At 32.7% G+C, this 26,494-nt stretch overlaps 1 protein-coding gene across 1 annotated transcript; it reads right to left on the bottom strand.

The window, feature by feature from the left end:
- Nucleotides 1-2,359: 2,359 nt before the first annotated feature.
- Nucleotides 2,360-24,563, bottom strand: LOC124354498 (alkaline phosphatase, tissue-nonspecific isozyme-like). Its single transcript, XM_046805007.1, has 8 exons — nucleotides 24,428-24,563; nucleotides 22,966-23,034; nucleotides 19,616-19,836; nucleotides 17,917-18,288; nucleotides 14,582-14,780; nucleotides 13,273-13,490; nucleotides 11,598-11,826; nucleotides 2,360-3,647 (listed from the first exon to the last, which is right to left on the bottom strand). The coding sequence occupies exons 1-8, from the start codon at nucleotides 24,522-24,524 to the stop codon at nucleotides 3,298-3,300; spliced, it is 1,755 nt and encodes a 584-aa protein (XP_046660963.1). The 5' UTR covers nucleotides 24,525-24,563; the 3' UTR covers nucleotides 2,360-3,297.
- Nucleotides 24,564-26,494: the final 1,931 nt, after the last annotated feature.

The raw sequence follows: 26,494 nt of genomic DNA, 5'->3' as shown, positions 1-26,494 counted from the left end.
ATTATCGGTTACACCAATGTAGCTCATGTATACTACAATAACCTTTACATTCTAATAAATGCAATTGTGGCATTTATTAATAAATGATTTTTAAGTAAAATTCTAATCTTTTTCAGTCTGTAAATGATTTTAAATGAGTTTTTTTCTTTTTAATACATGTCAATAATATATAAGAAGTGTTCATTTGTAAATATTACTATTTTCTGTTGCAAAGTCAATATTAGCTGCATTATCCGATGTAAGGGTTTTATTTAGAGCTGTTCATTTCCTTAAAATTAAAGACTTGTATGACATGTTTGACAGTAATTTAAGATTACTACACAACTTTTACTTTTTTTTAGTTCAAACGAACGTATCAGTTCTTTAAACTGAAAATATATAATAAACTATTCGATTTATTATATATTTCGGTTGAATGCTTTTTGTTTATGACTGAGGTATACGACATGCTTTGGAGTGCATGAGAGCAGTTCGTTAAAAAAGTTCAGTTAAGCAATTTTTATATTTAAAAATATTTTTTAGGTTTCATATATTAACTTGCTAAAGGGATGTTTACAGAGCTATATCAAATCCTATTTATTTATTTATTATATTTAAATTATTTAAAGAACTGTTTACTGGAATGAAAATCATGTAACAATTTTACAACTGTACGAGTAAACTATATTTAAATCATTGGATCATATTTTAGGTATAGCCTATATATAATTCTAGCATTCAAAACATTATTTTAATTTTGAGACTAAAAGTTACCGTCAAGATGCGAGACTGGATACAAGAATACACTTTTACTTTTCTTTGCCAACATATTATGGAGACATTTTGAGCAAAGAGCCTTGGTATTAGGTTTATCTAAATCGACGATTTAGTGCAGGTATTTTTTCGATACCTTTGTTGTATTTCCTTATGTAGACACAAAGATAATAGATCTTTTATTTCATGTTCATGTATTATCCCTGCCATCCACTTTACAATAACACAGATACCAAAACAGGCTTTCGTTTATAGTATGTTTTATAAGACTCGGATGTTCTTAAGACACACATGTTTTTTTAAGAAAACACATAGGACAAATATTTATTTTATCATTAACTCCAACAAAAATCTATCAAAAAAGAATTTCCTTCTTCATTATTTAATTGGACAAAAAGATAAAGATTAAATGAATATCTTAAGAAAGTAGACTCGGATCTTAAAAAAAAGGAAAACCTTAATCTGCTATAAACAAGTGCAAAGAAACCAAAAAATCATTCCCTTAGTCAGGAAATGAAGATCGGGATAAATTTGGGTTTCTAACAACTCATGATATGGTTAATTCTAACATCAAAGAAAATTAAAGGAGAAGATAGACAGAATTTAAAACATTAACTGAAAAATACTAATAAAAAAACAACAACCAAAATGGTACGCTTAGATCCAAAGATTTTGCTTGCAGTATAAAAAATATTCGGAAATACCAAACACAAACATATCATTAAATGTTAGAATTAAAAAGTGAATGGAAAAGCGGCTAATCTACAAGTAAAACATTACAAATATTTTACTTACATTAAAACATAAAACAAATATTTAATACTTTTATTTTTGTGTCTGAAGAAGATAACCTTGCTATCCAAAGGCCTCGCAAAAAATAAAACTATTCAATATTGGTTTTATGTTTTAATTTAAGTAAGTTATCAGTAACCAATATAAGCTCCATCTACAACATTACACATAATTGTTGGTTCAAAGCTCATTGTATGAATTCGAATGGGGTTAGAATATTACACTGCAACCCAATATCTTTAAAAGGAAATTAATCGAGGTTTTATACATTAAATTGCTGGGGAACCAATTATTTTATCACTGCTCATCATCAGTTGATCAGTTGTAATAAGTCCTATTTGATCGTCAATAGAGACCTACTGAGAGATGAATTAAAAGGGAACCTAAAATATCAAACAACATATGGAATAACAAAATTAATGAGTAGCGTGATTTCATCTAGAATGAAACAATGATGAAGCCTTCAACCATTCCACGATTTGTAGCAATCCCATTGTTTACGCCACGCCATGATGTTAGCCATTGGCTACTTCCACTAGTTGCCAGTGGTTGGTTGTAGCTAGCATACATATATTTTGCGATTTAGTTCATTTTATAGCGTTTATTGATACTTTTAGCCTGTACATTTCTAAATAACTACGTGATTTACAAAGTTTGATAAGTGACTAAGCCGTTGACGCAGACAATTTTTGTTGTTTGTTTTTTCTAACTTATGCGTGTCACAACACTTATATTATGTTTTCATTTTTATAAACTTCGATTGTAGTTTTGTTAGGTTAGTTATCCAGCTGGAGCAGAGAGTAGGTTGAACATATCTCGAAACAGTGTTACAGCTTCTTTAATATCACAAAATGACAAGTTTACGCAAAAATATATTATTTTTATTGATGTAAAGCTGATTCATAATTACTATTGTTAAGGTTTAGAGGAAGGAATAGGTACGAAAATAGTGGATATAGTATTCTATTTTTTTATCATATTTGTAATATTAGATATATTTTATTGACTTTTAGATGTTAACTATTAGTTACTTGTTGGAGCAAACCGTCAAATAGCCGATTGTGGTGTTTCTTATTGTACAAAAATATGATTATTATATTATATTAATACGGACTAATAATTATTATCGATGGGATTATGGGTTGTTTGTAGGAGGGAGTTGCTAAAGAGCCACATATGCTGTTAAGTTTTTCTCATTGCATTTACTATACTGAATAATGATGAATAATTGATGTCTGATTGATAACAACTACCCACTGATGTGTAAAAGTTAGTAGTTAATATTCAAGGAGTGGTGACCATAATGTATGTTTATACGAAATAATGATTATTTAATATTATATTCGTAATGCGTATCGGTGAGTTTGAAGTTGGCCTCACGCTTATTACGTTCCAGTTATATGCATCATTAACAGACGGATGGTCGTTAATATTCGAATTGTGTTTTGCTCCTGCAAAATAAAAGTCAGTGGTATAAAAATACTGTGTAGCCTTTAAATGTAACAAAGAATAATATCTTATTCTGAAAGCTCTCTCTCTCTCTCTCTCTCTCTCTTAAACTGAGATGTGGAGATTGAAATGCATTTAATGCCTTTAGCAACAATCCCTTATTACTAGTTATCATCTTAGCTCAAAGAATCAGTGATATTTTAAAATTTTATATTGTACTATAGTGCTAAAAGATTATTTCATGAAGTGACAGACAATACTTCTTCATGAAAGGCATCTATTGGTACAGGAAAAAAATATTTATCAAGCTATATATTGATACATCATAGAATTTTCCACAAAAAATTGAACTCTGAAAAATCTGTAAGATGAAATATAATATAATACTGTTATAAGAGTCGACGCGAGAACAGGAAGGCTGCCATAAGCACTCCCAATAGGGGCTTGTTTAGTCCCACAGGAAGAAGCTGCGGTAAGTTTCCTTGTAGGGGCAATCCTAGCCGCGAACTGCATCACATGGGGTATGAAGTTCTGCTCGAAGTTGCCAGTAAGAAGATGGGCCCAAGGGCCTCGGGCAAAGACGGCAACGTCCTCTCCTCCGTGTGTCTCTTTGTCTCTATTTACCATGGAGGGGTATTGGTAATAGATGTCCTCTAAAACAAACATGGGACAGTAATAATTAAGTTTTATAAATCGTAGGCTATCATTGTTATACAACTATTTCTTGTTATACATTAGCAATATTTCCAAGATTGCAGATAAGTATTTAGAGGGTTATTACAGTTTTGAGCCTTAAGGCATAATTACTAATCTAAGGGTTCATTTCCTCTAAAGCATGTATATATTCAGGAACCCTTGGCCCGAAGATCGCACACAAGGAAACCCCACAGAATCGCAATAAGGGCAGATATGTAGCCTTTATTTTAAACTATGATAATTATTAATATTAATTAAGTCAAATTTTTACGATTTTATTGGCATGCACATTAATAGTTTAATAGTTGTTATAAGAATATATTATTTTCCAAAGTTTTCACCATTATTAGCATACTTTTCATATTACGACATGACGAGGCATAATAAAAAATGCATCCCATGTTTTTGATGCAAGTGTAGATATCTTTTAAAATAAGTTCACTCGTATTTTTCTGCGACTTAAACGATTATTACTTTTTATTCAATCGTATAGCTTTTAAAAATATTTCTGCTCTTATCCCAAAACCTTAAAATATATCAAGAAACAAAAATGAGAAATGTCATTTAACCATTTTCTTATTAAACTATTTACGTTGTATATATTCAATTTTCATTTTGTAGAACACTTTTACTTTTGTTCTAAACTATCTAATCTTTGGTATTAGACCATTCCACTTTAAAAAGTGTAAATTACTACCAACCAAATGAATATCTTAAAGCTTTCAGATACCAAAAATGAGTTGATATAAAACGTGATAATATAAATTTGGTACAAATCTCAAAGTTATTTTACCATAATCAGTGCATATATTTATTTTGTTTTAACTAAAAACGCTTGAGACCATGTGGTGCAATTGATTTTCGATATGCAAAAGTCTTCTCATGAAATCCGTAATTACTGATTTCTTGTAATTGTAAATAATTATTTAAACTAAATAGTAACACAATTATGTAGCATAAAATATGTTATAATAATACACATACAGAGGGGTGACAAATTATATAGACTCAACATGGTTTTTCAATACATTTTATTCATTTTTAACTTTTACACACATCTAATACTTAGTATGTAATCCCTTATTTTTTATAAGCAATGCCAATCTGTTAGACATACTTTCCACCAGTTTTTGCAAGAATCCTTTATTTCTTGGTCATGGTGCCAAATTTTTATTACAGTCTATCAAACCTGTTTTTGTTGTAATTTTCTCTTTTTTTCATCCTGTTTTTTTTACTATAGCCCAAAGATTCTCAATCGGGATTCACATCCGGGCTATTTCCGGGCCAAGGCAGAACACTGATTTCTTTTGAATTTAAAAAGCTTTTAACATTTTTTTGCTTGGTGAACATGGCGCTCCGTCGTGCATAAACACAAATTCCATCATCTGGAAACCAGTTTTTGGCCTGTGGAACCATTCTTCACTGTTTTTTTTTAGGTGTAAATAACGTAATGTTTTACTTGTTACCTTCTTCCAATCATCCTGAGTCCAGTGTTTAGCCCTTTTGCCGCCACTTCAAGGGCTTTTTTAAGCCATGGTTGGGTGATATCTTCTGCTTCTTTCGAGGTCGTCTTGCATTTAGGCCTTAAAGGCCCATCTTTAAGGGTTCGTAGAACAGGTCTGGGTGGAACGTTGACCCCATAATGCTTTCATTTCCTCTGCCAACTGCTTTTTAGTACTTCTTCCGTTGTTGAGAACCATGTTTTCTTTAGTTTTCCCTTTTCAATCTTTCATTCAATTTATGTTTGCGGCCACATTTTTCCCAACTCGACTAGATTCATAAATTGTATTATTATTAGAGCCCGCTTAATCCTGCTTACAGACTTTTGTGATATATTGAGTCTTCTTGATATTTCCCTTTGCGAATAATGATTTTCTTTCAAAAGAACCTTGGTCATAGATATTTTACGAGGTGAAAAATCTGCAGTTTTGCCCATTACCAATATATTTTCAGGCAAATTTTTTTGCAGAGTAAAAAGACACAAAACAGTTGATTTATGTCAAGAAAACTAAAAAATTTTTGTTAAAATATCTCCTACGACAACCACTAACACATCAAAGCACATTACAACACAAATAGTAGTTTTGAGGTTATGAAAACACACATGGAAGAAAACAGCTGATTTAATTTTTTTTCTCTTTTGATAGATAAATATAATATGTGTACTGTATTGCACAGACTTTGAGAAAATTTGCGAGAAATATATACTATATAACACCCAAACATTATTTTCAACATTTATTTACCCATGTCCACCAAGTAAAAGTACTATTAAAATGGTGTAACAACAAAAATTTGATAAAAAAATCTGATTGAGTTCTAATAATTTGTCACCCCTCTGTAGATAAATAACAATGTATTTATACATGTATGAATTTAAATACGAGAGAAAATACAGCAATTTACATTATATATTAATACAAATTACATATTAGAACAATGAAAAAACCATTAATAAATAATTTTAAAAAATGGAAAGGCGGACTGGCCGACAGAAATGACTAGTTCTTATAATGGGCTATGAATATAAATCTTGTGAATGTAAATGTTACAAATTCTATAATTTTGCAACATTTTACACACCTCGGGAGTTTACCTAGAGAAATTCATGAAAAATTAAACTTTCAATATCATAGAAAATTACTTAGAAATAAATTTAACAACATTTATGATATATGTTTGATTACATATCAACTATAGTTATACACACATACCATAATAACCCTATGATTAGTACGTGATTTATAATATTTGAGGTTATCGAAGAATATAGTGACGGGAAATAAAATTTTCTTTACCCAAAAACAATACGTCAATAGCCCCGCTAAAAGAAGTAGTCACTTCAAAAAATGTGTGTAATAATGTAAGTATTGAAGTATTATATGCAAAAGTGTATGAATGTATTAATTATAAAAAAACATATGCAATTACAATATATAATACTAGCAGTTACCCGCGGATTAGCACGCAATTTCATAAGTTTTGCAACCGTATGAGCATTTCTCTTTCGATTGAATTTTATTTCCGACGGCAATGTTGAGTTTGCCTTCTTCCCACGATCAAGAAAATATGTGAAAAAGTGTATATTTATGATTATTGTAATGTACTTCGATGTTAGTATTTTTGTTTCATTGTTTGATTTTGTCTCTATTCTGATCAAGAAAACATACATACATGCACAGTTCTGAGAAACCTACTTTTGTCAAAAGATAATTAATTTAGGTTTGAGAACATCTTTAAATGTGAAGTAAAGGTTCGACTACATTGTCTCTTATCTGCACTGCTAGCAGTTATTCGCCCCCTATGCACGTAATTTAGTAGACATTGTACGTGTATTGATGGTTAGAGTAAATTATATTTCCGACAATTTTGAGTTTGCCTTGTTGCCACGATCAAGAAAATACGTCAAAAACTTTATATTTATGGCCATCTAATTTATTTTGTTAGATAGTAACATTATCGTATATCTAATACTTAATAGTTGATCATTATTTACAGTTCAAAAGTACATTAACAAACACACTACGCATTTGTTTACTTATAAACTTAAAAATATTTTAGAACATTTAGAGCTGGAGTTAGTACATTAATTAAAAAGCACACTCCAGTAAACTTTCATATAGTATATTTTTGGCTGTTTGCTTCAAAGGAAGTATTCGGTGTCATATTCTGACCATCTTATGTTTTGGGGCATTTTGTAAGATAGATGAGAACTTACCTAAACACTGAAATCTAAAATGGTGTTAAAAATATTTGTACTCACTGCAATTGTAAACAAATTGAAAATAACAAAAAATGTTTACACAGAGCAGTTTATTACATTTTAAATGCTCTTTTTTAATATTCAGTAATATATAAAGTGCAAAGGCACTTTCGAATTTATAATATTATTATGATTAGGATTTGTAGATACATTTTTGAATAATTATAACAAAAAAAATCATCTGTGGCAACAGTTCTAATATACAGGGTGATTCGGTTAGTGTTACCGGCACTTTCTGAGCTGATTGTACTAATAAAAAATAAAGAAAAAAGTTCATATAAACATGGGTCCGGAAATGCTTCCTTACTGGGTTATGGCCAATTGAAGATTTCACCAAAAATTGGTGTGCAGGAGGTCAAATGATGATTTGCCGCGTGTTTATGAAGAGATATTTATAGGCGAATGCAACTTTTTCTAACGGATTTTTAGATGAGAAATTTGAATACAGTTCATCTCATAGCTGTATCTCATTTAGTTTTTTTGTTATACTACAAAAAACAGAAATTAAAATAATTTTGAAAACACTTTTTTAAGGTTTAACGGACAATTTATTTTGTTAAATAAGGCATTGAAGACCCACATTTTTACAAAGAAACTTGCAGAAAATTTAATTCTGAATAAAATTATGTGCCACACGGCTATTAACAGCGAAGTATTAGTTTTCTGGAATTTAATTTTACAACAAACATTCTACCAAGCAAGAAATTCCAAAGCAAAGGAAAACCGCATTTTAATGACATAGAGTAGCCTACACATAAGATTTATTAGGATGCAATTTAAATTAAGTTTTAAATAAATTATTGTTTTTCATCTAAAGCTTATAATACTACGTACCACTTTCATAACAGGTGTTTAAAAATCAGTCCTTGTACTTCAATACACTTAGCAGCTCGCTTTCTGATTAATCGAGTTATCCTCCCGCAACGCTGCACGATTGTTTTTGATTTGTGCGGCGGCATCTTCAATTCGATTTATTAACTCTTCACGTGTATTTACTTTTTCCTGGTACACCAGGTTCTTCATCCAACCCCATATACAGAAATCTAATGGATCTGGAATTAGATCTGGTGATCTTGGTGGCCAAGTGTGTGGTCCACCGCGACCAATCCATCGCCCGGAAACTGCTCGTTTAAGTGCATTGTTACATTATGGGAAAAGTGGGGCAGGGGCACCATCATGTTGATAAATAATATTGCACCTTGCTGCTAATGGAACATCTTCTAATAATAGTGGTAGTTGTTCTGTAAGGAATTCTAGTACATGGCGGGAATTTAGATGTCCTCGGAGAATGAATGGTCCTATTAATCGATCATGAATGAGTCCACACCATACATTTTACACTAAATCTGTGTTGAAAGTTGCGCACGATTGTAACTATGTGGATTTCCCTCTGCCCAAGTGTGTTCATTGTGAAGGTTGTTGACGCCATCTCGGGTAAATTGAGCTTCATCAGTGAATAAAATGGTTCTATGATGTTGACGGTTTCTAATTAACCAGTAGCAAAATTCCAATCGAAGAGGAGGATCTGTTGGTTGAATACTTTGAACTTGTTGTTTATGGTAAGGAACATGCTATTTTTGCGCAAAGTTCTCCATACTTCAGACTGAGACACTGCGAATCGCCTAGAAAGACGCCGTGTACTGACACCAGGACTGCGTTCAGTAGCCATGATTATAGCCTCTTCCATATCTACATTATTCTGGGCAGGGCGATCCCGATAATTATTAATACTAGGAAGTACCTGTTACTCTTAGGTACGAAATGATCCACTGATCGTTTTTGGGTTTGGAACTCTGCGATTAGAAATCGTCTTCGGTATTCTGCAGTAGCAGCGGTTGCATTTCCGTCACAAACGCCTAAGATAAATACCATGTCGGCATATTCTTCCGTTGTAAATAACAAAGGCATTGCAATTGTGATAGTAAGTTACTTTAAAATACACTTCACTAACAAACGAGTAGTAAATTAATTGTATTAAAATTGCACTCATTACACTAGTACAGAATTGGTAACAAATAATTTGGATTCCTCAATAAATTGCAGTGTATTGTTGAACAGCTGATTTGTGATACCAACTTATAAAAACATAATTTACCTTCTGTAAAGCTAACGTGACAAAGATATGTAGGTACATGATGTAACCATTTGGATAGTCCTAAAAAGTAAATAGTATTTATTGTTTTTAGTTGAGCATTAATCTATTAAAATCTTATTTACAATTGTATGCTAATCAATTATTTGTGTACCTTATATCATTACATTACGGTGTTTATTTATTACTAAATACGTATTTCTTGCTTGGTAGAATGTTTGTTGTAAAATTAAAATTCCAGAAACTAATACTTCGCTGTTAATAGCCGTGTGGCACATAATTTTATTCAGAATTAAATTTTTCTGCAAGTTTCTTTGTAAAAATGTGGGTCTTCAATGCCTATTTAACAAAATAATTGTCCGTTAAACCTTAAAAAAGTGTTTTTCAAAATTATTTTATTTCTGTTTTTTGTAGTATAACAAAAACACTAAATGAGATACAGCTATGAGATGAACTGTATTCAATTTCTCATCTAAAAATCCGTTTAGAAAAAGTTGCATTCGCCTATAAATATCTCTTCATAAACACGCGGGCAAATCATCATTTGACCTCCTGCACACAATTTTTGGTGAAATCTTCAATTGGCCATAACCCAGTAAGGAAGCATTTCCGGACCCATGTTTATATGAACTTTTTTCTTTATTTTTTATAGTACAATCAGCTCAGAAAGTGCCGGTAACACTAACCGAATCACCCTGTATAAAGATTGACAAAAAATCAAGTTAATTTTACAAACACACAACAATTCAAGTAAAGTTTAATAAATAATGAAAATTACTTCATGGTGGTCTTTACTGCGCATGTTTATAAATTGAATTATGAGCGATTTTAAATTTTTGGTAGGCTACCTTAGCCCTACCAAACCACAGCATAATTATAAAAAGAAGCACGCTACACGTACATATACTTTATTATAAAATGGTCTAACACTCAAGCTTTAACTTCAAATAAATAATAATTTTAAGGACAAATAAACATCATAACTTAGCACCTTCAAATAGTATTTGGCTATAATTATACGTATCTGTCACGTAATTGTATAGTTTATAATGTGAAGGCGCTTTGAAAACTTTTATTTTTATCTTCTACATTTTATTTGTAACTGCTTAAATTAATAATAAACGATTCTCGAATCAACCTGGACACAAAAAAAACTTTCATTAAAGTTGGTCCAGCCGTCTAGGAGGCGTTCAGTGATATATACACGCACACAAAATTATTATAAACCTGTACATAAAAAAGAGATATAAATAATATTGACATTTTACTTGTAGATTGGCTGAGTAAGACTCATCAGCCGGGTAGCTACTCCTTTCATCTCGTCTTTGCCCACCCAAAACTCTGCCGTCCTGGGTCCAAGTGCTGTGGGGCTCGGGCTGCACCTTCGCCTTTGTCAGCACCTCAAGCCGCTGGGTCGTTAGGTTCTAGCGTATCGTTCCATACATCGCCGGTCTCTGTAGCTAATGAAATGGACCCATAACTGGTACTACTTCCGACTCAGAGAGACTAGCAGATAGAGTGGATCGTCAGTTCAACACTAATTGCTTGTCTTGGCAAAGCTCCATGACGATCCGGTCAATGACTTGTTCAGTTGTCTTCTGTATTTCACAAATTAAAACGTTCTTTCTTCTCTGATACTGCTCCAGCTCATCCCCTTCCCCACCAACTTATCGTCTAACTCGTGCACCTTCTCCGACATGACAGCCATCTCCCCGTGGAGCTTCCCATCCCCTGGTTGACAAAGTTGAGCACAGTCCGGACCACAGCCTCCACTACCGCCTCAGCTCCTCGGTCAGCCTCTCGACAAGCGGTTTGATGATGTTATTCCCAGAAATGAAGTTTTACGTAGTCAGTGACGACTGCAGGGTTCACCTTGCTGGGCTTATCAATTGGTGCCATTGTTGGTGATTCCGAGCAGCTAAATGTAGATGGCGAAGATAAGGAGGACACCAGTAATAATTTAAATAACTGTTAATTTTGATATCATATTTTTTAAGATTGTAGTAGTGAAATACTAACATAATTGATAGAAAATTACAATCTGTGACTCACGTAAGTTATCATTGCTGATGTTCCGTCGGAGGCCAGTTCTGTTTATCTCAGCGCTGGGCCCATTAGCGTAGCTGAGGGTAGTGTAAGGAAGATTATCCTGGTTCGAGATCAGGTCCCCTCCCAGAATGTCATCCCCACGCAAGGGGTAGCCCACCATGTTTAGGGTATGGCTGTGGTCCGCAGTCACCACCACCAGAGTGTCTTTCTCGTCTACCATCTCCAGAGCTCTCTGGACAGTACCGGTATGGTCAGTTCCTGTGATAGGACATTAGCGATCCTTTGTATATTTAGGTCTCTACAACTTTCCAACCACAAAAAGATTTACGTTCTCTATCCAAATCTTTTAAAATCTTAATTTTTCTTTTACTCTTAAAGCTTAGGATTTTCTTACATCATCCTAAATAACAAACCCCTAGCTTCAGTTCCCAGCTAGTTCCAGTTCAGTTCCCTAGCTTCAAAGTCTGGCACCTCCCAACCTATCTATCCCCGGATATCCTCTTGGTACAAAGCAGTGATGGTTCTATCACTTCACTACCTTTAGACGGTTCTTATTGTTATTATGTAAGTTCTAATCCTTTTGGTGTAATTTCAGTAAAGAGATAGTTCCAAAGATAACCTAATAAATACTTTGCAAACTACTGTGTTCAACCAGTAATAAAAAAGACATTTAGAGTTTAAACTAATTGAAGCCTATTTTGATTTATTTCGTTCGTTTGAAATATAGTTAATAGTTTACCTTAATTAAAATAATCCTTTTAAAACAAAGTGTTATGGGAAGAAATTTTGACGTGTGATGTTTCTAGATACGTGAACGCTAAACTTAAAAAATAAGAAACTCAGAAAAATAAGACACCAATATGTAAGTGGTTCATGGCCTATATCAAAATTTAAACCTTTTTATGGCGACAACAAATTGCATACTCACAGATAAAAATAGTTAATTCCACACAAATTCCACCAGTAACTAGATAGACATTTAAAACATACACCAATCACAGCTAAAAGTGCCTTGGTATATTCATACATATGTGTGTGTGCGTGCGTGCATGTGTGTGTGCGTGTGTGTGTAATATAATATTATATATATATATATATATATATATATATATATATATATATTCGTAAAAATTAAAAGGCAATTTTAGCCATGAGTTGGGCAAAAAAATAATTAACAGACAAGGTTGGGTTGCATAGGGCAGCACATAAAAGAGATTTCAAAGTGAAAAGAAAAAGATCCGTGTGTTAAGCAGGAACATAGATAGTAAATCACAGTGTTAAGGCGAACCGAACCAGAGTCATATTACAAGGTACAACAAGGGTTATAAATCAAACTTTTCACATTCTAGAACACATACAATGGCAAATACGTATTAAGTATATACTCAGCATATATTCTGCTGGAATATTTTAATTGCATTTATTATAAAATCTTAAATTTTATTAATACTATTTTGTATGGTTGTTTAATTTTATACAGCTTCTAATTTTCATCTGAAAATACACCGTTGTTTTATGTTTTTAATCTGTGAACGCTGAGCTTTATAATTTTTTTTCTTAAATGTTATATGTGAAAAATGTATATTACTTAAATATATTGGAACAAGGTCAAGCACTCAACTAACTTTATTGAATATATAATTTTGCGTAATAAAATTTATTGGTTATTGGTTAGTACCTGAATCGCTTTGTGGAACTCTACTGTCTCATCCAAAGCCATCCGCGCGTAGTTTTTGTGGTGAGCCTGGTCGATCTTGCCACCTTCCACGAAAAGGTAGTATCCTCGCTTGTTTTTCTGCAGCATCCTAATAGCCACCTCCGTCATCTCCGTCAGTGTTGGCTGCTCGTTATTCCCCTCTTCCAAGTGGTACAACATGTGATACGGTTGGAACAAGCCTAAGTACAAACATTATTTCTCTACTTTTAAGAATTATTTTCTATTCGTTAACCCATTTTAGTTACAAAAATAAAACTGTTGCTGGGTATTTATCTCATAAACGTACAAGCCCGTGTTTGATCAATTATGACAACCTGCAAGTAAAACAATATTTAGAGGATTAATATTGCTGTTGTTGTTGAACAGTGTATTTTTTACTTAGTTTTATGTGTGAGAATTTATTAATACCTCTTGATATGAAGTTTAGCAAGAAAAAAGTAATAAACGGTCATAGATTACCTTATAAAATAATGGTAAAGTTGATTGACTTAATGTTTCAGGAAGAAATATTTTTCTCATTTTATGTGTTGGGAAAGGTGGACATGCCTCGATTTGATTTTTTATCACATATTATACTCGATTATGATGGCATAAAAAATGGTGACCTTTGAAGGTTACTTTGCTGACATTTTTTGAAAGAGTGATATTTTATACACGAACTCATATACAAACGCCAGTATATTGTAGGCAATCAGTCTCTCCGCTGTCGGTAAAACAGGGACTTTGGCGATTATTCATTATATCAGTACACAAGTAACTGAGCGGACAAATAAAAAGTAACTCGTGTAACCTTGTGTGCCAGGTTAGTTTTGCTTTCATATGTACAATATATAATATATAATACAAGTTTGCAATCATTGCCTCCAACAGGGATATAGTTTCAACTGTTCCATTAAACATGTATAGGCATTGTTCATTAGTACAACCATATTTGAGCAAGTTACACAACATGGAGCCAATGCGTTAGGCAGCGACACCCTAGAGCAGTATTCATTAGGAGAAGTAGTGTACCTTACCCCTTTGGGGTTTGTCCTGGTACACTATAATAAAAACACTCACCCATTAGATAGTCAGTATGTTTTGGGTAAACATCCATCAGCTCTTTTCGGCTGAAGGATTTGTTGTCTTGGCCTTATTTACTGGAGTAGCTCTCGTACAGCAGGTAGGCAGTGTGTTTCATGTCAACATCTAGCAGCTGTTTTCTGCCAAAAATAATCAATTTGCCTTCATAGGCCTTGAAAGTGCTATCTTGTAAATTATGGTATCACACCTAGTAAGTAGTCAGTGTGTTTGATGTCGACATCTAGCAGCTGTTTCCTGTTGGACACATACTGTGCCTTGCCCCTGTAGGCCTTATCACGATGCCAGTCCATCACTAGGTTACGTTCGTCTCTGCGTTCCCCTTCCCCCCAGGAAGGGTTGATAGGATTGGCGGGTAGGAATTTCTTGCGTCCTCCACCGAGCAGCACCTGAAAAAGAAGTTATATAGCAATATGAAGTATTTTGCTAAGGAAAAAATTAGTTACATTCTAATGAGGGACAAATAATTCAAATTGATCCTACAAAATTCAAGTTGCTCAGGATAGTACTTTATTAACAACCTTTCTATTACAGTCTTAGCCTAGACTTAGAATATACTAGCATATAACAAAAATTGTTTTCTGAATTAGTTTTTTCCAAGCTTTGGAAAAACAAAATTAACTCTGGTAAATAAGCGTTCTATGGTAATTATATACATAATACATTTAAACTATTAATTTGCTCACATTTATTTTTACGAGAGAATTAAATAATTGTAAATGTCGCCACTCAGATAATGTCCCCTTACTCAGATACTGTTGTGAAAACATTGCTAACCATTTACTACTCGTCTCGTTCACGAGTACTTTTGTGATATTTTACACTGAGTCTTGTAAGAAATAAGAGTTATTGGGACTAGAGACATCCTGTTGTACACAAAAGCCACTGGTGTAGCAAAGCGTAAATACTTTACGGCTCAAAGGGAATGAAAAAAGTAATTTGCGAAAGTGTAATAAAAGCCATTAGTTTGAAAGTCCCCCGGGCCGGGACTCCATCAGGTGAGTTCATTGTCATGTAAATTGCACCGGAAGTAGCGATTGACGGAAACAGCTGATCTGCAAGTCTTAGGCGGAAACAACTCTTCCTTCTCTACAAACTTGGATTATTAGATCTTTAACAACTGAGGCTTATTATTTTAAATAACGAAAATTGTATTGCTTCAAAAAAGAGAAACTTTTTTTCATAAAAATGTAAAATTTAAAGACGCCCTTGTTTTCAGTTTATGAAGAATAATTACATAACGTTATTATAATCTTAAGGTATTTAATTTAAATTATAGTACTTATTCTCTGACATTTTGTTTCATTGTTTTTAAGAATGCATACTATTTTTGTCATTGAAAGCTTTACTATTTCTTTGTTTGATATCTTTCAATGCAACATCTTTATCAATTATAGCCCGCTCGAGAAAGTATTTTATTTCTAGCATATACCAACCAATAATAAAATAGTATAATAACACCTAAATACCTTGGCTATATAAATATGCACGTACACTTAAGCTGCAAATATTAAAATAGATTGCTTTAAAGATGAAGATTTTAAATTAAAAAAAGAAATATCTAAATAATCACTACATACATATTAATTACCAATTAATGTTTAGTTATTATATATATATATATATATATATATATATATATATATATATATACTGTTGTATTGAATTGTATTGAAATAATTAATTATATTCATTTTTATTGGTTAACTTCCTAGTTCTAAAAAATGTTAAATATTTCATTTAAGCAACCAATATAATGGTATCTTATGACTGAGCTAACATCTTATGTAGGTATTCCTCGAAAAACGTTTTATTTTTATACTTTTAGGGTTTATAAAACCTGTAAACTATGACATACATCTATATATACAATATTCACAAACAGCACATACTATTTAGATTTAGATAAATATATAGATAAACACTGTGTTTGATATGAAATGAAAACCTTTTCATTATTTTGATTTACGTTAAACTTACTATATTTACTAAAATTATAATAGTGATATAATATAAAATTAATCAAATAATGGAAACTAAGATAATATAATATAATTTTGCTTTGATATATTTCACAGTATGATTGATTTCATTAAATATCGTTAAGATGCCAACAACATCGTTGTCGAAGAGTCCAACTGCAAACAAATTGTAATGTTAGTATTGAAATTATAAGTGTTTCCAGAAAGTTAGGGTATCACACGGTAGTGCGCGAGATAGGACTAGAGGTGGAGTCAGCATATCTCATAGAGACAGGTGGGATAGTGTTGATAGTGAAGTCGATGTATTCCCAGTACATTGTTTGAGGCCGCCAATATAAGATTGGGGCCAATCCAAAAGTATTATCTAGTTTACCTTGAGGTATGAGATTTTGGTTTTGTGTATATGTAATATCACATACATTGCTGTCACAATATAGTCTTGCCAGTAACAATCCGTAATATGGGATTGCCTTTAATACTATTTTATTGGGTAGATAACGTAGAACTCTACATATTATAGTCATTTTCATGATATTTTATGGAGATTTGTGTATTTTCTCCGATCATTTACGCCAGAAACCAAAACCACAATATTGAGTTCTATAAATAAAGTTATATAGAAATTACGGCAACAAATTATGGTATTCACTACATTTTCTGCAAGTCAGGCTTATATCACGGAATCTGTCCTATTAGTAAACTCAGGAAGTACAGACTAAAATATCTCAGCAATTTTAGTATCCCAGGATGAGGTTTTGGACATATAATTAACTTGGCCACAAATGACTTGCTTGAATTTAGCCCTAATTATAAACTCATACGGATGGACCTTACGTGGAAGGCGTGATATAGATAGGCAACACCAATTCTAACAGGCTGTGGCAGGTACAGTAGATGAAGCACAAATGGGGTGGATTGAATCTCCCAAATGTGAGTGTGGAGTGTCTTTGCAGACAACCGATCGTATTCTCAAGGAATGGCCCTAATTTCAGGAACTTAAAACCCTTAACCAATTACGTGGTAAACTGGCCTTTTTATATTTATATCGGAATATAATTTGTCTAGACGTTGTATTAGGATTAGTACTATGCCATATGATAAGAACATAAAATTGTATACGGTCACTATTTCATCCTATCAGTGCAAATAACTTGTGTAGACTACGCATATTAATTTTGACATTTCTACATGGTAACTACTTCTGAAATCAACCTTTCTTCAGGCTAAGCCGGAAGGGATACGTTAATTCATTATGGTACTGGCAAAACAGAAAGTGCAGCTGAACACAAAATGTCCTTAAGTGGGCCGTCTGTCCGTCTGTTTCTTGTTATAAAAATTATTTATTTTTATTGAAGAAATGGTACAATACCTGAACTTTTAAAATTGTTTAGTTTAGGTAGTTTAGGCTATAGATAGAAAAAATCTGATTGTTATAAAACAAGATGAGACTATTGTTTTAATCCTTAAAATAACAATATGATATGTTTTAAACTTACCTGAGATTATTTCGGTTGGTTAAAAATATAAAAACTAATAAACTTACATTACAGTTCTTGCCCGGAGCGTTGTGCACCAACTGACTCGCGATGTCCTGACAGTTTTTAGGATCAGTTGTAATTTTCTGTGTCAGCATATCATAGTCACTCTCCCATTCACGGTAGGATATGTGGGCGTAGTGTCCTGCCGGTGATGCGTGTGTGATGGAGGTGGTGGTGACCAGGCCAGTTCCTTTACCTGCCTCCTGAGCCCAGTCCAGTACAGTGTCCACGTGATACCTAGGGTCCTGGGACAATGAACAGTTGTCCTTAGGCACCGTTGCTGTCACACCTAGGGTCGCGTAGTTGGCCTTGACTCCGCCAAGATAAGCTGTCGAGGAACAGGCAGAGTCCGCCACTTGTTTGTCCACACAGTAGGTCTACCAACAATAAAACTGCGTCAGAACAAAATGGTTGGTTAGAATAGGGAAGCAAATGCGTAATAAATACAATATAAATGTATATGATGTAATGATATGAGAATATTGCTGGCAGTGGTACTAATAATGTAAAAACTATGTTATTGTTGTTCATTAATTTTTACATCAATCCCAATAGATGTAATACAAAATCCTTGTATCAACAATATTTGTGGAATTAAAAATATAATTTATTATCCTTTATATATAATGTTTATTATGATATACAAGTACAATCTGTATACAGAGTTCCAGTCCAAAAATTACTGTCTCACTTCACCACATGCTTTGTTAGGCCAAAAAAATTAAGAGATGTCTTATAGTCCAACTTGCTTGGTGGTCGTCTGCTCGTCTGTTTCATTTTATAAAAAAGTGTATTTTTACTAAGAAAGATAGAATACCTGAACTGTGAAAAGTATTTAGTATAGGTAGTTCGTGTTTTAAAGTTTAGAACAATATCTCCACACGTTTCAAGCTTTTAAGAACTCCAAACAGAATAGTTTTATTAAAAACTTTGGAAATAGAAACTTATGAGTTACTATTAAATAACAGTTGTAATTCCAAGTTGGACTGACATACCTGTAATTTTCATGTTGCCCTGCCACGCTACTTGAAACTGTGGCAATGTAAATTCCATTTATGTAATTTTTAATTTTCACTGGTATTTTTGATGGAATAAATCATTATTATTCATTATTCATATTCATATTATTCAACTGTGCCACCATATTTAGGTATGACCAGTAAATGATTGGTACACTATACTGTAAACACCATGTTAGTACACTCTTAAAACTAACCCATTGTGTGTTTTATTATTTAAAATATTGCCAGAAAAACTGAAGATATTAACACAGAATTGTCATGTCAGTGTTTACCGTAAATGATAATACTTAGTATTAGTGTTGTCTTAGAACCCGATTTCAGCGTGTTACTAGATTTTGCATACATTAGTTTATGCAATTATCTATTCTTATAATTTTGGTTATTTTTTTCACATGAGGAAATCACCACATTTTACTTACTTGACTGAACGTCGTGTTCCACTAACCTTAAAAAAATTTCATAACAACCACTGTATTACTGAAATCATCCATCCCTAAAATTATACGAATACGATAAAACTATAAGTTCAGTATTTTCAAAGTTGAGACAAATAGGTCGTTCCTGTATACTAGAAACGTTATCGCATTTTTGTCTTTGAATTATTTACTGAAGCTAAAATGAACAATGTAGACAATAAGGTTTTTCCAAAATATTAATGACAGAACTGAAGTGCAGATCCTACCTTAGCAAGCCCGGTGAAGGGAAACTGTTCAAAGCTCAACTTGGTATCCTCCCCAGATCGATTGTTCAGTTGCCCAAGGTATATTCTGGCTGCGGTGATAGTCGTCATAGACAAGCCATCACCCAAGAAGAAGATGACGTTCTTTGCCACTCCTTCGATCTGCTTGATCTTGAGCTTCTGCCTCAGTGTCTGCTCGGCCTGTGACCTCCAGTACCACACCTCTTAAATACAGTAACTATTATAATATGGTCACTTCATTAACACGCAGAGTGATTGTAAATAGTAGAATTGCAAAATTTTGAATCTTTACATGCATTAAGTTATCACTGGGTATTGTGTTTTATGGATCAATCTTTATACTACAAAAATATAGCTCATTTATTTCAAAATCTAAACATGTTTATTTATAATAACTCGTGTCTTTGTCAAAATGTTATATATTTGTCCATATAACTATCCTGAATATTTGAGATCAAATATTACATACCACTCATGAACAATGATCATATTTTAGGGCAAAAATAAACCATTGACTCAATATGTTTTTAGTTTTTAGAAAGGTGTTTGAGAAATATTAATTGCGGAATACATCGAGGATATTAGGCCTTAAGGTTTTTAGTGAAGAGAAAAGTTTCTTATGAGTTTAACTTAAGAGACTTATAATATTGAATGTACGGGCTAAAGATAAACAAACTAGTTATCTCGTTCAGTACTAAAAAGCATAGTTATTGATGTTTTACTAATCAAATCAAAATATTTTATATATAGTCAAAATGTGTTAACATATCGAGACGAAATCACATAAAAGGTTTGATTTGAATACTCAAAATGTATATATAAACATACGCTTACTTTCATAATTTTAGTATTGATCCTTAAAATGCATTACCTGCGGAAATGGTTCTACGGATAGAGTCTGCATAGGGGCAATAACAGAGGGGTTGTTTGAGTTTCGCCGGTCAAGTGGAGGGTGGCCAGTATTGGGTGTGGGTGGGGGCGAGGGTGAACTGGATAACACACCACTTAGACCGTAATGTAATCTACATGCACAAGGAGTTGGAGCTATTGATACACCCTTCCCTTTAATATCTCACCTTTGCTCTTTGAACCCCAGCTCCGGTATGTGAATTGTGCATTAATACATAATAATGAGTACTAAGGATGAAAATAAGTATACGGGTACTCAGAAAATTACATTCGTGGTATCAGGAACTATAGAAGGAGTTAAATATATATTATGTAGCTTGTAAGAGATCATGCAACTAAAGCTAAGCCTCCTACCTAACATAACACTGTCTGATATGTAATTATTAATACAGATTTACTTCTTAGTTTGAATTATACATATTGTATTGCAGAATTAACAAAAGGAACAAACAATTATAATACCTACAGGATAGAGCACTTATTTATTTCAAAGTTGTACAGATAAAATAAAACAGTGAAAATCTTGAGAAGTGTGTAATTTTGCTTAAAAATCTTTCCCTGAAGCTGCAAATCTTACTCAAAAACCACACTCTCCGTAAAACAATTATTGGGCTAAAAACGGCAATTGAGAAAGCTTGGCACTTGAAAATATTCTGTAAACGTGTAAAACACATACATACACCATATTTTAATGTAGATTATTTTCCTGTTAACATAATTGCACATCATACTATTTTACTTTAAGTTAATGGCTCTCCACCACTAATTATATAAATGTTTTAAAGGAAAATTTACCTTGGATGATGGTTAATGTAACTTATACTTTTTGTAAATCATAGATTTCTTATCATCTCCAATAATATTTGGTACGCTATCTACAAACGAGATATTTAACCATTTTAAATATTCAAATCGACATAATTCGTCGTTTTATTGTACATATTTATAAATAGAGTTTATATTGAATTCTAGGAACTTTGCTACAAAGAAGTGTACGTTTTAAATGTACATGTAGGTAAATTAAATATTATAATAATGATGGTAATTGAAATATAGAACTTTTAAAAGTGACAGAAATATGGAAAGTGTGAACATCTACTCTAAGACCTTCCAATTTTTGAAAATGAAGAGAGAGGAAATAGTATAGTCATATTTAAGTTGTAAATTCTTCGTGAAACACGATACATTAAAAAGATTTAATCTTATTTGAATGTAAAGACATCTTTTATAGACTCTTTTCAAGCGCAATTATTAAAAAAATGTTTATCCTATAATTATAACATGAAATTCTTAGGAATACCAATGTAAGTTAATTTTGTTATTGCATAACAACAAAATGTTTCATAGCGATCTTTGAAACAGATGAGGAGGTGAGTATCACAGCATTCTTATCTAACCTTTGATAACGGCATTGTATGAGTATTATGGTTGTTATCTATCACGCACCATAGGAGTGTATTTATAACTGTGTTTTAGTATCAGTCCCAAATAAGCCTTGATTGCTTATTTTTAACGGGAAACAATGAATTACAGGATTTAATGATTTAATAGTAAGTCAAGCCTGTATAGTTATATTATGGAAACCATTATTATATGTTATACTTTTAGGAGAGATCCATAGATTAACAACGCTCTCTTTCTCCCTCTATCTATCTCTCTCTCTCCCTCTCTCTCTCTCCCTCTTCCCCTCCTGATGTCCTTATGTTTCATTTCATTCCGTGAGATTTGGTTGAGCGTTAGCGTACATTTGTACATTTGTCTTATGAAAAACCATGATGGCAACGAGAAAATAGCCGAATGAAAATGTTTGTGGACAAACTGAGTGCAGTCACATGAGATTTCAACAAGTTATTCAGAGAGTTAAAAAAACATAATACAGATGAAAACCAAAGTTATAAATTGGTTACAAAATTTTGATTTCAGCGCACTTAATGAACAAAAATGTGAATGTTTAATGTGGCAAGTTATATATAGAGATATTTCACTAGTTAACTTTTATTCATGCATGAGCCTTCATTTCTACATAGACAAGACTGTATTCTAATACCGTATATAACCATTAAATTGGTTAAAGTGTCAGAAGGCACTCAGTAGGCTGACAGAATTTCTTTTCTGTCTGCTGGGGGAAGTTACATGTATAATTTCTGTATAACTGTCTGCATGTCTTAGCTGTCTGCAGGACATCTCAGTATTGCCAATATTACAATCAGCCAACGATTTAAAATGTTGCAAGCAACCTCAGCGACGCTTGTTATGCGAAATGCGGTGAGGTATCGTTCTATCTTGTTACAATGTAAGAACAGATTTGAAAAATACGGGATTTTTTCGATTAAGGTTGCTTGAATTCTAAATGAGTCACTGGTATTTACTGCTTGATTTATCGATGATTTTTTATATTGTCTAAAGAGTGTAAAGATACTGACCATTCTCCTGAAGATCTTGTCTATTATCGACCTGTTCATCTGAGATATCGTACCGGTATCGATCCAGCCCTGAAACATTATATAGATCATTACATTAAGCATGAAAGGTATTAATTGAAGGAATTAAATTAAAATACCAATCAGAGTTTCTAGTACTGATATTAACAAAAAGGACTGCATACGCGAATAGCTTTAGAGTCACCCACTGTTAAGTACTTTTTACCAGACATCAAATATACTTTATTTAGAGTACAATGAATAACAGCAGAGACAATCCTAACTACGAAGAAAAATATAGAGTACTGTACTTTGTTAAGAACACATTTTCTAGCCACAATAAAAACACACATTTTCTACCAAGATAAAAACCCTGTGATTGCTGTTAAATGGAATTAGTTTGTTTGTAGAATCCTCGACGTCAATTTATCCGATGAGATCAATATATCGTAATCGTAATCGCAATAAGCAATTACAATCATTAGAATTTTTTATGCAAAAGTACTTATAAACAAGGTAAATGTAATTAGCCCTGCAAGTAACCGAGGCTAGCCTAATTATTTCACGTGGTTTTAATTAAAAGTCAGATAGGTAAGTCTAAACTTAATGAGCACTACATATTATTTAAGTACAGTCGAAATCATGGTGATACTAGGCTATAGTGGGGAAGAACTAAAATCAGTTTTTATACGAAATCCAATCCGTCCGCACCAAAAGAAAAGCTGAACAGTTTTACAAGCATACAAGGGGTAGCAAAAGGTGATTGATCATAATTAACACAGCTTAAAATCAAAATGTAACCACCACGAAGGTGGATTTCAGTATAGTGCTACCAGCCTCAACGATTCCTTTATTAAATGTAATGACGGACATCGAGTGGTACGTAATCATATAAAATATAACACATATATACTATCCGGGCGTAAGAAATCAAACTAGAGTGTGTGACTAACAAAAAGATGTATAACAGGGCAGTGATATCACCCCAACCAGTACATTGCCAATTGCAATGATGCACATCACTTTCAATATCACTGTAATCAAATTATTGTCAATATAACCATTGATACCTAAGACGTGAAACTAATCATCGACTTAACGGTTAAAATTGGGGATACAGTTCCAACGGTTATCTTCATAGAACACTATTATTTTATAGTTTTATTTCCTTCGTATTGTATGACAGGCTGTACTATTTATTACTTAACTTTTTATTTGTAAATATTTCCAAAACTTTAAAAATGTTTTTCGTTAAACCAAGATGTTGGGAGCTTAATATGTACTAAACCAAATCAAACTTGTACTTTCTTATTTATTTTTAAAACCCTACAATAAGTCATATTAAAATTTTGCATACAATTAATATCAAGTGAACAAAAATTAAAAAAATATTTATCTCAAATTGGTAAACTATTAAATTAATTGCAGTGCATAATCAAATTTATGTATTTATACTTTAACTCACCCTGCCGATTGAGAGTAAATGCACACACGGTGGTAGCCAGACCAAGAAATACCAGTGGCGAGTAGTACATTGTATTACACGTCAGTTGACTGGACATACAGACATGCTAACTCTGCAACATAAAATAGCTGAATCACAGAACAGATATTACCGTTGAAAAAATATACTACTCGTAATTTAGATGCTATAATAACACTTCTGGCTCAAACACGGTGGTAGCCAGACCAAGAAATACCAGTGGCGAGTAGTACATTATATTACACGTCAGTTGACTGCACATACAGACATGCTAACTCTGCAACATAAAATAGATGAATCACAGAAATATACTACTCGTAATTTAGATGCTATAATAACACTTCTGGCTCACACACGGTGGTAGCCAGACCAAGAAATACCAGTGGCGAGTAGTACATTGTATTACACGTCAGTTGACTGGACATACAGACATGCTAACTCTGCAACATAAAATAGATGCATCACAGAAATATACTACTCGTAATTTAGATGCTATAATAACACTTCTGGCTCACACACGGTGGTAGCCAGACCAAGAAATACCAGTGGCGAGTAGTACATTGTATTACACGTCAGTTGACTGGACATACAGACATGCTAACTCTGCAACATAAAATAGCTGAATCGCAGAACAGATATTACCGTTGAAAAAATATACTACTCGTAATTTAGATGCTATAATAACACTTCTGGCTCACACACGGTGGTAGATAGACCAAGAAATACCATGGAATCCACATAGTCATAATTGAACTTACGTTCCCGATTGGATTATTATAGTATTAAATATTACGAGTATATTTATCGCAATTGAACCACATTATACCGAAATTGCAATAACACTGATATGGTGAAAAAGATCTAAACTTTTACTGTAGTTTTAGTGCACTCTATTTTTATTTAGTGTAAGTACTTTAAGGGTATTATAGTCTAATATAATAATAATGATTACGGTAACTAGCGACCAAGGAAGCCGAATATTACGCTTTATTCACATCTAAACGAGAATATCTGTCTGTTTTACACACGATATCTCAAAAACAAAGTGACCTACGGATATTGAATTTTGCATGAAGCTTTATTTTCAAGCTCGATTTTAGTACATGTCATTCTATGTGGTTTGATTGAGCGCCATATGGGTCTTTTTGGTTTGATGGGTAACCATGATGACAACGAGAAAATAGCAGAATAAATAAATTTATGAACAAATTGAGTAAAATCCTGTGAGTTTTAACATTTGTGATACTTTCAGTTAAATAGTAAATGGAAAACACGATGGAATGTAAAGTCAATTATAAAAGTTTTCATTGTAGCACCCTCTCTAGATCCCTGAAAATTTATTATTTAAAACTCCTATGAACCCTAATCAATAAATTGAATTTATATTATGGCAAGAATGAGTTCTATGACTGGTGTTTGTCCAATCATGGAGGCGACGTTATGTCAAGTAAGTAGTTTCATACAATTTCTTTATCGCCTTCCGGTGGGGGGGGAGGAAAAGTTTTCTTTTTAGAATGGTTGTCTGTCCCCAGGACATATTGCGAATGAAATAAGCTAAAGATTTGAAATCATGCTTACAAGCTTAATGAGGTTTGTTAAACGACATGTAGTGGGGCGTACTTGTTACAATGTGTTATTAATTGTTATGTACCGTTACAAAATGTTATTTTATTGCTGTATATTAAAAAAAAGATTTATTATTTATTTTGAGTGTTAGCAATTCTTACATGGAGAGTTTTAACTTCATCACTTGTAAATAGTATTAATTTTTTTTAAATTATTTACTTTAACGAAAATCTCAAGAACGACACCATACAATTTAAAAACCATACAAATTATTCTCCGGTCTAATTTTATCATAACTTACAACAATTTTCTTTATCTTTTTGCTTACTAAGAATATGGATACCCTTAATCTCACATTAAAAACATTGGATGTTAAAGACGCGAACTAGCTTATTTCTCATCATAATTAAAATATTGACAAATGAAATAGCGACTAATAAAATAAAGTAATAAATTAAATCTATATGGAGTAAAAGAGTCCAT

This window comes from Homalodisca vitripennis, chromosome 2, assembly GCF_021130785.1.
Source record: "Homalodisca vitripennis isolate AUS2020 chromosome 2, UT_GWSS_2.1, whole genome shotgun sequence".
NCBI classification, from domain to species: domain Eukaryota; kingdom Metazoa; phylum Arthropoda; class Insecta; order Hemiptera; family Cicadellidae; genus Homalodisca; species Homalodisca vitripennis.
The sequence above is the reverse complement of the archived record's forward strand: the minus strand, read 5'-3'. Positions and strand labels throughout refer to the sequence as shown.

Bases quoted from the DNA above. Each gene is read 5' to 3' on its own strand.
- LOC124354498 (XM_046805007.1), bottom strand. From the start codon at position 24,524: ATGTCCAGTCAACTGACGTGTAATACAATGTACTACTCGCCACTGGTA. The intron at 19,837-22,965 runs GTCAGTATCTTT...ACTGTATTTAAG, and splicing joins ACAAGATCTTCAGGAGAATG to AGGTGTGGTACTGGAGGTCA. The intron at 3,648-11,597 runs GTGAGTCACAGA...TGTTTGTTTTAG, and splicing joins CATCAGCAATGATAACTTAC to AGGACATCTATTACCAATAC.